This window comes from Bufo gargarizans, chromosome 4 (genome assembly GCF_014858855.1).
Source record: "Bufo gargarizans isolate SCDJY-AF-19 chromosome 4, ASM1485885v1, whole genome shotgun sequence".
NCBI classification, from domain to species: Eukaryota; Metazoa; Chordata; class Amphibia; order Anura; family Bufonidae; genus Bufo; species Bufo gargarizans.
In genome coordinates, this window is record NC_058083.1 from 98851393 (window position 1) to 98865143 (window position 13751).

Here is a 13751-nt window from a genome sequence, read left to right on the forward strand (position 1 = left end):
CACAGAAGTAAAATGCTGGCAGATTTCACAGAAGGGAGTCACCCCCTGCTTCTGAGTGAAATACATCTAGCTTTGCAGCTGAAACAGGGAATAATATGGCTGAAAAAAATGTTAAGGAAGCCCCAAAAAGACCTGCTCCTTCAGAGTTATGTATGATTGTACAAAGAAGCACTAGGCAAACTTTTTTTTTCCAGAACTCAGGTACACTTTAATTAAGCATATTTTATTTAGCCGTTCATCATGTTGGCATACATTTAGACTCACACAATTAACCAATAATAGAAAATGAAAATGAATTATGTTTTTTTTATTAAATTTTGGCACAATATGACTAAACTTGAAGGCACATTATATTAACCTAGACTGTAAACTTCTGTTATATTGTGCCATAGTCAATGACAGATCAAAAAAAAGGACTTAGTGGTCACATAAAAATTGTGCATGTCCTACTTTTTTCACATTTGCGGACAAGGATAGGCATTTATTACAAGGGATCTGTAAAAAAAAAAACGGATCCTCCCAAAAAAAACAGATGCCGCATCAGTTTTTTTCGCGGACGCACAATTTGCGGACGCAAAAAACAACTGTTGTGTGCATGAGGGCAAAGGAAAATATAAAAGCTAGAAAATTACATGTACCAAAAGTACTCCTCACACATTCATTAAAATCTTGGCTGGCATATACCACCACAACAGTGGTGGGGGGTGGGGGGCAATCTGTACGCTGCTGTATATGCATCTTACTGATACAGACTGGACCTCTAGTAGTGGTAGCAAGTAGCTAGCATTTTTACAAATGGCTGCAAAGAGAAGAAAGCAGGAAAATTATGCATCACATTAAACAAAAAAACCTATAGCCTTATTATAAAAAAAAAAAAAAAGAACAAAAAGACTTCTCGGTGTGGTTGTTGGTTTCTTAGGAAACAAATTTTAGGACCTGAGAGCCTAAAGCCTGTTAGGCAGGAATCAAATACGTTTTTGATAGTGGTTTTAAGTCCAAAATAGAAGTGGGTCCAAGAGAGAAGAGATGTTTTAAAATGTCCTTTATACTTTTCCTTCTTTTTGGATCTATTTCTGGCTTTGGTTTAATTAAAAAAAAAAAAAAAAAACATTGCATGGGTGATTCCAGACATTGGGAATATTCTGGTGCTGAGCCAATCGATTCCATACAAAATCGATTAGTTCATCTGAACAAGTCCCCACAGCTTCAGGCGCTCCCTCTCCCGGTAGATTAACATAGCCACACATCTTGTGCGGCCTTCATAATCTCAAGCATGCGCTGTTATTATGAGTACTAGCACATGCACCAAAGATATGCCCACAAAGCTGCATGAACGAATTTGCATGCGCTGCTAAACTAATTTTAGCAGTGCGTGCACAACCGCTGATTCATTTTCGTAGGCATATTATTTGCCCATGTGACAATACCCACAGTAACGGCGCACGCACAAAATTATCATGGCTGCAGGAGATGTGCAGCCATGTTAATCTGCCGGCACACTGGGGAATCATCTGTAGAGGGACAGTCCCTTGCAGATGGAGAAGTTGTTCAGAATCAGGGATGCTCAACCTGCGACCCTCCAGCTGTTGCAAAACTACAACTCCCAGCATGCCCAGACAGCCTACAGCAGGGCATGGTGGGAGTTGTAGTTTTACAACAGCTGGAGGGCCGCAGGTTGAGCATCCCTGGTTCAGAAGAACAAATCGATTCTCTCATCACTCGTGTATTGATATGTGGCATGTTCTGCAGAGGTTTCTGAGACTGTCCCATTCATTTGAGTGAGGCTTGCAGAAATCCACGCACATGCTGCAAAAGACTGAAATTAAATGGGACGGATTTCCAGATGCAGAACTTTCTGCAACAAATCTGCTGCTTGTGAACATACCAGTAAAGCGTATGCATCAGAGTAGCATTCATTGCATTTGGGGTACAGGGGGTAGAATGGGTTTATTCAGCGGCACAGACCATTGCATCTGGTTACTGGTACACAATCACAGTGAATGGAAGATCTGACTTCTTGGCTTTGCAGTAAGAATTCTGCGCTTGGCCAAACGGTGCATCCAGTTAGTCCAAGAACACATTCTGACTCTCCTGTCTCTTCCTTCGTCTTTGAAGCTGCAGCTGAAGTTGTAGTTTGTTGGTGAAGAAGAACTGCTTCCAGCCTAGGTCCTGAGCAAGAGACCTCATCTCTGGTGTAAACCGGTCACAAGAGCGCTCCACAATGTGCTCCCACAGCTTGTCCGAATTACACATCTGTTAAAAGGAAAAATGGTAAAGTGGTAAAATTAGTCCATGAAGGCCATATTTGTGCAGGTGTCGCTGAACAGCAGAACAATGTACCACAACTCCAGAGTCTGCTAAATGTTCCTGAAGGTCTTTTGCAGCGGGGGGTTCTGATTTGCCTTTCTAGCAATCCTACAAGCAGCTGTCTCTGAAAATCTTCTTGGTCTTCCAGACCTTCTCTTGACCTCCACTGTTCTTGTTATCTGCCATTTCTTAATTTTATTTTGAATTGAGGAAATGATCTTCGTATAGCCTTCTCCTACTTTGTGGGCCTCAGCCATTTTCATTTAGGCAGCTGCTTAGAAGAACCTATCGCTGCAGTTTTTTGGGACAAGGTTAAAAGGTGTCTGGGTATTTATAAAGCTTTGAAATTTGCATTACCTGGACTTTCCTAACGATGATTGCGAACAAGCCTTAACCCTAAAGTTATCTGAGCAGTCAAATCTTCTTGAGTCCCTATACTTTTGCAAGGTACTCCTTTCCTTTTTTCACTCTAAAATTGTACTAAACCAAAATAATACACTGATATTTCTTAAAATGTTAAAAAGCATATTTTATCTTTAACTTTGTACCTTTTGGAGATCATTTCATCTTCAACTTGATTAACTTTTCACAGTAAAAGTAATTTTGACCAGGGGTGCCCAAACCTTTGCATGCCATTGTATGTGCTAAGAACCAACATGAGGAGTTTAGGGTTTCCATCACTGTTGATTATGATTAGCGCAGTAAGCAGTTGTATTCTTGCTGTCAAAATCCTCAACAGACCCCTGACAGACCCCATTAAGAACCAATACAGTAATAGAAGCCATGATACTAATGTGAACAGAGCTTTACAGCACATCCCCAGCATCACCGCTCAGGCTGAAATCACACATGCGTTTTTGAGAACCAGGAGTGGATACAAAGGAGGAGACATATGTTTTTTTTTAATGGATCACTGCCAAGTTTGATTCATAAAGTAAATTAGTAACCTATGGTGGACTTTACCACTGCCCAAACCAAGAAAATGCTTGAGGCGGGCATACCGTCTGGGCAACTGATTCAGTGGCCAAGTGGGGCCCTTTCCATCTGTAGATCAGTAGCAGAAGTACCCAAGCTTTACTGCTAAGCCAAGAGTAGGGATTAGTTGGCCAACAAGGGTGGAGCTTAGCAGGCTGAGAGGGTGGAGCTTAGTGGTTCAATGGGGTGGAGCTTAGTGCCGTGACAGGGGCACAGCTTAGCAGTACAATGGGGACCCCCAGACATAACTTTGCTTGCGACTCCAGAAACACTAAATCCACCTCTGTTAGTTACCCAAGCACGGACTTCAGCAGTCAATGGGAACAAGCAGATTTGCACTGTAAATCATGGTGGACAGAGCAGCACACTAATCTTTTGATGACACAAGACGTGAACTTCATACTAAACCGGCCCTAAGGTACAGTTACCTATCATTGCCTTGTACTAACAGAGCAGCCAACAGTGAAAAAGTGAAATGACAATCAAGCAGGTACAGATTACTGACTGATTACTTAGGCATAATTCTGGCCGGGGTGGGGGGTATAGCAAGGTTTTATTAGAGGTTTCATTTGTACTTGTTCTAGATAATTATAAAATCACTGCAGCAATGGTACAATCAGGAAGATGGAGGGAAAAACATCTAAGATTTCACAAAAAAAGGTCAGAGCTCTGATATGATGTGCGGAGGAGGCCGACCAGCGCCCGGAGCATCCAACATTTTCAAAGACACAAAAAACTATGCAGACATACCAGAGCTGTCCACTGGTGCCAAGGTCATCTGATAGGATGTGCGGCCGGCGCCTGGCATGCATCCGACAAACCTGTGTCATTCTGCCGCCTCCATTAGACAGTTCAGTGCGAGTCGGTTTTATGCCAGCATGGGACCTTTAAAGTGCTTATTACTGCAGGAAATCTCCCAATAAATATACACGGGAAATCCTTTCCAACCAAAGAGAACAGACAGTAACTGGTTGTAACTAGAGAGGAGTGAATTTAAAAAAAATGCAATTAGCTGGTTTGCGGAAAAAGAATTGAAAAAATTTGGTTTGCTCTCAATTAATTTGCGGCAAATTTTTATTAAAAACGGCTATTTCCTGGCTGCAGAGAACCTTTTATAGTGGTGTAGAACATTGTGCCTTGCAGTAACACGCATAGGGAGTCTGCTGTGGTAGTGAAATAATACCGTGAGTCAGTATGACATTCAGATAACAGGCATCCCTCTAAGGCCCCATGCACACGGCCGTTGTTCACAGCCGTGTGCGGGCCGTGGAACCGCGGCCTGGATCCCTCCTGAGAGCAGGAGCGCACGGCGTCACTGGTTGCTATGACGCCGTGCGCTCCCTGCTGCCGGCACAGTACAGTAATACACTGGTACGATCTATACCAGTGTATTACTGTACTGTGCCGGCAGCAGGGGGCGCACGGCGTCATAGCAACCAGTGACGCCGTGTGCTCCTGCTCTCAGGAGGGATCCAGGCCGCGGTTCCACGGCCCGCACACGGCTGTGAACAACGGCCGTGTGCATGGGGCCTTAGAATCACTGCACACTTCACTGGCAGTCACGGGGCCAAAACTGACCAAATAACTCAAGTGTGAACTCAGCCTTAGGCCTCATGCACACGACAGTTTTTTTTCACGGTCCGCAAAAACGGGGTCCGTGGGTCCATGATCCGTGACCGTTTTTTCGTCCGTGGGTCTTCCTTGATTTTTGGAGGATCCACGGACATGAAAAAAAAGTCGTTTTGGCGTCCGCCTGGCCGTGCGGAGCCAAACGGATCCGTCCTGAATTACAATGCAAGTCAATGGGGACGGATCCGTTTGACGTTGACACAATATGGTGCCATTTCAAACGGATCCGTCCCCATTGACTTTCAATGTAAAGTCTGGAGTTCTTTTATACCATCGGATTGGAGTTTTCTCCAATCCGATGGTATATTTTAACTTGAAGCGTCCCCATCACCATGGGAACGCCTCTATGTTAGAATATACTGTCGGATATGAGCTACTTCGTGAACCTCAGATCCGACAGTATATTCTTACACAGAGGCGTTCCCATGGTGATGGGGACGCTTCAGGTTAGAATACACTACAAACTTTGTACAAGACTGCCCCCTGCTGCCTGGCAGCACCCGATCTCTTACTGGGGGATATGATAGCACAATTAACCCCTTTAGGTGCGGCACCTAAAGGGGTTAATTGTACTATCATATTCCCCTGTAGGAGATCAGGGCTGCCAGGAAGCAGGGGGCAGACCCCCCCCCTCCCCAGTTTGAATATCGTTGGTGGCACAGTGTGCCAACCACCATCGCCCCCCCCCTCCCTCTATAGCAGTAACATTGGTGGCAGTGTGCGGTCTCAACAGTAGAAGATTCATACTTACCGGCTTGCTGCTGCGATGTCTGTGTCCGGCCGGGAGCTCCTCCTACTGGTAAGTGAAAGGTCTGTGCGGCGCATTGCTAAAGAACTGTCACTTACCAGTAGGAGGAGCTCCCGGCCGTTCACAGACATCGCAGCAGCAAGCAGGCAAGTATGAATCTTCTACTGTTGAGACCGCACACTGCCACCAATGTTACTGCTATAGAGGGAGGGGGGGGGGGGGGGGTGGGGAGGGGGCGATGGTGGTTGGCACACTGTGCCACCAACGATTTAATACAATAGAGGGAGGGGGGCCGATGGTGGTTGGCACACTGTGCCACCAACGATTTAATACAATAGAGGGAGGGAGGGTGGGGGGCGATGGTGGTTGGCACACTGTGCCACCAACAATATTCAAACTGGGGAGGGGGGGGTCTGCCCCCTGCTGCCTGGCAGCCCTGATCTCTTACAGGGGAATATGATAGTACAATTAACCCCTTTAGGTGCCGCACCTGAAGGGGTTAATTGTGCTATCATATCCCCCTGTAAGAGATCGGGTGCTGCCAGGCAGCAGGGGGCAGTCTTGTACAAAGTTTGCAGTGTATTCTAACTAGAAGCGTCCCCATCACCATGGGAACGCTTCTGTGTTAGAATATACTGTCGGAAATGAGTTTTCACGAAGTGAAAACTTAGATCAGAAAAAGCTTTTATGCAGACGGATCTTCGGATCCGTCTGTATGAAAGCAACCTACGGCCACGGATCACGGACACGGATGCCAATCTTGTGTGCATCCGTGTTCTTTCACGGACCCATTGACTTGAATGGGTCCGTGAACCGTTGTCCGTCAAAAAAATAGGACAGGTCATATTTTTTTGACGGACAAGATACACGGATCACGGCCTCGGCTGCAAAACGGTGCATTTTCCGATTTTTCCACGGACCCATTGAAAGTCAATGGGTCCGCGAAAAAAAACGGAAAACGGCACAACGGCCACGGATGCACACAACGGTCGTGTGCATGAGGCCTTACAGGTCGGGTTAGTGTAAAGAAGAAGCGCACTCCTTTTACACTGTCGTCAGCTGATTCCATATAGATGTCTACAGAACCTGTTCTATTAAACGCTTATACAAGTAGAGCCCCCCGACAGAGTGGAGAGGGTGTCAGCAGTAAGTTTGTGTTGACATTACCGATTAATTTGCCCTTATTCTAATCCGTCAGAACAAAAACTCCACAAAAAAACGCTGAACGGCAAATATATTTTACTTTTGCCACTAATACACGCCAAAAAGGGCTTTAGAACATATAACTGCACCACTGAACAGCAAATATATTTTAGTTTTCACACTAATACACAACAAAAAGTGCTGTCATTTTAGCACTTCACCACACAACGGCTAATGAGCCGTTTTTTCGGACTAATACAAGCCAAAAAATTCTTTAGAACATATAACTGCACCGCACAAGGGCAAATAAGACGTAGAAATATTTCCTTGTAATAAATTCTGTTAATGGCTGTATCACCCCAATAACAAGAACAGTTTGCTGGAATTACAGAGCTGTATAATGGCAGGCAGTGCAGCAAGGTGTAATAGGATTGTTCCTATTACCCAGGCTGTAACCTCCCCTACTGAACCCTGTTCTACAGAAATGCTGTGGAATGATTCCTTCCTATCCTTTCCCTACACCTTGAATAATCTTTCCCTGCACTTGTAAATCGTTTTTTAGCACAATGAAGTTTGTTCTAGCACTGTCCCTAGCGCCTGCTGAGGCAATTTATAGGGCTGTGACATCACAAATCTGGCTGGCTGCTGATTGGCTGCATGCATGGCATTATGGGTGATCCCGCCTTCCCAGAGTTCCTTTCTCCATGTCCTCACAGGTGCAGCAGCCATTATAGGAAAAAATGAGATTTGCTACCACAAAGCGCGAAGAAATTCGGCTTCAGTGCGAATCAAATTTTTCCTGAAATTGCACATCGAATCCACTTCGTCAGCTTCGATTAGTTCATCTTTAGTTGTAACTTCACGTATGAAGCATCCAAGAGGAGCAGACTACCGGAATTACCATATCTGACCTAGCTAGATCCCCATTTACTATAACAGGATCTAGCTGGTTTTTGGCATAAATGCCAACTTTCTGCCGGAAAAATACGGCTGCATGCATGGTGCCGTAAACCTGCTGGATCCCATTGTAGTGAATAGGGATCTGGCAGTGCCTGGTGGAGCCCGGCTATGCCAGATAATACAGTAATTCTGGTAGTCTGCTCCTCTGCCAGAACAGACTACTGGAATGTCAAACACTAAAGATTGTACAGAACAAAAATGGCGTCATCATCAGCTCCAGATGTCATTATATTCCTTTAACCCCTTAATGACCAGGCCATTTTGCAACTTCGTGACCAGACTGATTTTTGCAAATCTGACGTGTTATAATTTAAATAAATTTAATTTCTCTGCTTTTCAGGAAGATAGTGATACTTCACAAATTAGTTATTACTTTACATTTCCCATAGGTCTGCTTTATGTTGACATCATTTTGTAAATGTCATTTTATTTTTTTAGGACATAAGAAGGCTGAGAATTTTAGAAGCAATTCTTACATTTTTTAAAAACATTTCTAAAAAAGCCACTTTTTTAAGGACCAGTTCAGTTATGAAGTCACTCTGTGGGCCTTACATAGCAGAAACTACCCAAAAATGGCCCCATTTTAGAAACTACACCCTTCAAGGTATTCAAAACTGATGTTACAAATTTTGTTAACCCTTTAAGTGCTCCACAAGAATTAAAGGATAATTGTCACACTTAGACCCTAATTTCAATTTTCATATATGTATTTACTAATAACATGATATTCCAGAATCAGTTACTATAAGGCTACATTCACACGTCAGTATTTTTCTATATCCGGAATTTCGGTCCGTTTTTTGCGGATCCGTTGTTCCTGAAAATGTTTCCGTATGTCATCTGTATGTCATCTGTATGTCATCCGTTTTTTGCGGATCCGCAAAAAACGGAAACATGTATAAATTTCACAAAGCAAATAAAGTTGTTTGGATTTCTTAGAAAAAAAAAAAAAAAGTTAATAAGTGATTTCTGTGGGCAGGATTTAATTTCCAGGAACGGATTCCGCATAAAACGGATGACATACGTAACGACATACGAATGTCATCCGTTTTTTGCGGAACCATTGACTTTGTATTGTACCAGGATCCGATTTTTGCGGAAAAGAATAGGACAAGTTTTATAATTAATCGGACATGCGGAACGGAACAACGGAAACGGACAGCACATATTGTGTTGTCCTATTTTTTTCAGGACCCATTGAAAATGAATGGGTCCAGATCTGGTCCTGATCTGTTCCGTAATAAACGGAACAGATCAGGAAAGAAACAACGGACGTGTAAATGGACCCTTAGACTGACTTACCCCACATTTAATAAGATTCAGCCCTTAGCAACCAGTCTGCATAAAACTGCAATTTCACTATTCAGTTAAGATGGCCGCCACTGCCCTCACCCTCAGGCTATTCCCACCTGCCCTCACTAGCCAGTAACAATAGCCCCCCAAAAGTGTCAGTAACCAGAGCCCTCACCCTAAAGGGTTAATCTCCTGCAGCACAAAGGGGTCCTCTTACCATATGTTGCTTTCATTTATACACTGAGCAGACGGCAGATCTCCCTTCCCTGGTCTGCGCTGATTCGACTCTGCATTGTCCCAGTCTGCTGAGTGAGGGATCGTCTGCCAAGCTCAGGGACAGGGAGAAGTGCACACAGCCCAGGCACTGTTATCAGCTGCTGGGGAGGACCTGCGTCCTCCGTCCTTCAACAGATAGACGGACCCTGCATAGCAACCTGATTTTAAGCACAGGTAAAAGTAGGCAGTAGAGGGAATAAAACTGTGGAATTAAGGGGTAATTGAATACACAGTGAAAAGTTGAAATAGGGCCATCAAGGAGATATTAATCACCACAATCCAATAGTCCAAAAAAAAATAAAAAAAAAAGATGACAGTTATACTTTAAAGGAAAATGGAGATGAAATTTCAAAATGTCACTTTTTTCACAGATTTTCCATTTTAATACATTTTTTCCTGTAACACAGCAAGTATTAACAGCCAAACTAAACTCAATATCTATTACCCAGATTCTGCAGTTTAGTAACACTCCATATGTGGTTGTCGACTGCTGTATGGGCACACGGCAGAGCTTAGACGGGATGGAGCACAATATGGCTTTTGGAGGGCAGATTTCACTGGAATCATTTTCAGGCACCGTGTCGCATTTAAAGGTACTCTGAGGTACCCCACAGTGGAAACCTCAAAAAAGTGACCCCATTTTGGAAATTACACCCCCCAAGGAATTTTTCAAGGGGTGTAGTGAGCCCTGAATACGGCAACACCCCATATGTGGTTGTCGACTGCTGTAAGGACGTACGGCAGAGCACAATATGGCTTTTGGAGGGCAGATTTCACTGGAATTATTTTCAGGTGCTGTGTCTCATTTGAAGTTATCCTGAGGTACCCCAAAATGTGACCCCCATTTTGGAAACTACACCCCCTAAAGTATTCATCTAGGGGTGTAGTGAGAATTTTATTATTTTACAGTATTCATCTAGGGGTATAATGAGAATTTATTTTTACATTTTGGAGTTTGTCTAATTTTCCAAATTATAATTGGCTAATAATATAATGAAATGTGGAGTGTTTAAAAAAAACTGTGGCTTGCATAATAAATAAAAAATGGCCAAAAGTGCATAAAAGAAGTTAAAAAAAAAAGTAAATTGATTAAATTAATAATCGAGGGAAGTATAGTAAATGCGGAAACGCTGCTTATCTGGACAGGTGTCACATTGGTACATAGTATCCCACCGTATCCCATTCTTGTAACAGACCCTACATCTCTTTTGGGCTCTGCTTTTTTCGCAGTAGGGGGCACCTTTGATGGGAAATGTTGCCCTGGGATAATTCTGCTGGCATGACTAGATGATGGTATCCCACTGCTATCCTGGCGCTGCTCTCCAAATATTAAAATTTTAAGAATTTGTTCTTGAAAAATCAACATATTTTCCTTTGTTCCCTGCTTTTTGGAACATGACAAAATAATTATACAGGGCTACTGCAAAAGGTGGGCTGCAAGTTTCTTATACCAAATGCGGGATTTCCTGACCGCTCTATGGGGCTGCAGCATTTGGTCTGCAAGGTCCACCCCTCCCATATATTTATTGTAATCCTGTGTGCAGATAGGCTTACAGACGGTGGTATTTGTGCTGCGCACAGGAACAAGGCTGTTACTGTCTGGATGTATAGATGTCATTATGAGGACATCTATTTTGTCTCAATATTTTACAAGTAAAATGCCCCCATTGCAAAGGCCCTTTATTTTCCCAGACTTCAATTTTTGGCTGACTAAAGGCTTGGGCAGGCCTCTTTGATTGCGGCGCATGGTGCCACAACATGCCACTGTCTTTCTGACTGAAAGTCACCTGAAAAGGGGTACGCTGGTGTAATAATTGTCTATGTACAAGTGCTACCCCTTATCTAAAAGAGGGTGCAAAAGATCCCACACTATTTTACCTGCCACATTGAGGGAAGGGGGCATTCAGGAGGGAAAAACTGGGTATCTTTGCCTTCATACACTCTAAATTTATAGGTGTAGCCAGATCCGCTCTCACAGAGCTTATACATTTTTAGCCCAAATCGTGCCCTCTTCCTTGGCAAATATTGGCGAAACTGAAGCCTACCTTTAAAGGACAAGTGACTCATCCACGGCAATATTTTTATTCTGGGGTGTAGACCTCTTATAAATTATTTAAATGAAAAATTTAAAAGGAGCCTAATTTTATAAAGCCTGTGATGGCTGGGGTCATCACGCGTGGGGGGGGGGAGTGTTGTCAGCGAAATGAAGAAATCGCAGGATTGTCTCAAATCGCTGTCAGATGTGTCTCAAAACACATCAGATGACCAGGATCTTATAGTGTTTTTTATTTTTATTTATTTAGAAGGAGGCCCCAAAATGACAGGCTGCTTGCTGAGCTGTGCCTCAGACACAGCTTCACAGGCAGCTAGCCATGACAAGCTTGGGAGCCTTCACAAGAACCCAGGCTATTAAGGCAACCAATTGGAGCCCTGCGATTTTGCTGGGAGAGCCCCAATCAGAGCCCCCTCCCTCTGTATAACCACACAGATGCAAACAAGGACTACAAGAAGCAGCACACTGCTTTATGTACAAAGGCCGATGCAAAGGGTTGATTGGCCATGGACCCTACAGGGAAATTTCCTGGTGGGCTGATGCTTAGGGGGGCCACCCAAGCCCTCATCAAGGCAGGTACATAATGATCCGATTTTCTCCTATGCACCTGGCCAGTGGCCGCAGGTGCTCTCCTGAAATCGACCATATTGCTGTCCTCAGGTCGGCGATACAGTTGAATACTGTGGTGACGGCGGCAGTATTTTGTGCTGCACTGTGGTATTTGGTTCTGCTGGGGCAGTATATGGTTCTGCACTATGGTATAGCTGATACTCCCTACTTCTGTTTTCCCTGCCTATATATGCTGGTCCTGCCTACTTGTGTTGCCCTGCTTTCTGGTAATTTGGACCCACCTACAATATGGGTTCACTTTTAGTTTTTTTTTCTCAGGCTACTTTAAGTTCCCAGTCCACCCCTGCATGCAAACACTGAAAAGATTACTAAAAGGCCCCATGCACACGGCCGTGTTTCACAGCCGTGTGCGGGCCGTGGAACCGCGGCCTGGATTCCTCCTGAGAGCAGGAGCGCACGGCGTCACTGGTTGCTATGACGCCGTGCGCTCCCTGCTGCCGGCACAGTACAGTAATACACTGGTATAGATCATACCAGTGTATTACTGTATTGCGGCAGCAGCAGGGAGCGCACGGCGTCATAGCAACCAGTGACGCCGTGCGCTCCTGCTCTCAGGAGGAATCCAGGCCGCGGTTCCACGGCCCGCACACGGCTGTGAAACACAGCCGTGTGCATGGGGCCAAAGTAGAATGCATTACTGCTACACTTGCTATTTGAAAATTAGAAGCTCTTTAAGCACATTTCCAATCAAAATTGTTTTGGACCCATCTACCAAAGACAAGGTGGATTACAACAGATAGGAACCTACACTAAAAGACTTGCCTCTCCTGGGCTTTTGGCCTATGAAATTCGGGGCAATGTAGAATCCAGCTATATGATACTCTGCTTAGAAGCAGCAGGCAGATGGGCGGCAGTGCATGGTCTAAATAGGGGGAACCACTCTCCAAAATGTACAATGTATCATTCATGAAAACGGAGGCCTTGTGAACCCTGTTTGACTGGAATAAGAGCTGGGCATGTTCACTACCGCTCCTTTCAAAATCTATGGGACTGACGAAGAAAGTCGAGAGCTCCACTCCGCTACCTCCGTCAGTCCCTTAGGCCTCTGTCACACGAGCGTGACGGATTGGCTCCGGATGCGTTCAGTGAAACTCGCACCATTTTGCAAGCAAGTTCAGTCAGTTTTGTCTGCAACTGCGTTCAGTTGTTCAGTTTTTTCCACGCGGGTGCAATGCGTTTTGATGCGTTTTTCATGCACGTGATAAAAAAACTGAAGGTTTAAAAACATCTCCTAGCAACCATCAGTGAAAAATGCATTGCATCCGGATGCAATGCATTTTTCACTGAACCCCTGTTCACTTCTATGGGGCCAGGGCTGCGTGAAAACCGCAGAATATAGAACATGCTGCGATTTTCACGCAACGCAGAACTGATGCGTGAAAAAAAAATGAATGGGTCAGGATCCAGTGCGGGTGCTATGCGTTCACGTCACGCATTGCACCTGCGCGGAAAACTCACTCGTGTGAAAGGGGCCTTAGACTTTGCTAGGAGCAGCGACGTGCATGCATGACCTGTGCTCCATTCCTGTGGATAGGTGATAAGTATTGATCTTAGGACAACTCCTGTAACTGAAAGTTACTTCAATAGGGGAGGGTAGCTAAAACTAAATGGCTGCCAGACACCTCTCGTGTCGCTCATCTCCTGGGAAAAAGTTAAAATCCATCACTTGCTCCCCTTTAACCCCCACCAGATCGTACATGCGGGAAATGGGAAACTCTTTCCACATCTTTAATTATC

At 44.4% G+C, this 13751-nt stretch overlaps 1 protein-coding gene across 1 annotated transcript in view; it reads right to left on the reverse strand.

Moving 5' to 3' along the window:
• Window positions 1–212: 212 nt before the first annotated feature.
• FBXO36 (F-box protein 36) overlaps window positions 213–13751 on the reverse strand; it is a 42084-nt gene continuing 28545 nt past the window's right edge. Inside the window, exon 4 of the mRNA XM_044289065.1 lies at window positions 213–2253. Within this exon, the coding sequence (XP_044145000.1) occupies window positions 2065–2253 (189 nt within the window). The 3' untranslated portion in view covers window positions 213–2064. The remainder of the gene's footprint in view (window positions 2254–13751) is intronic.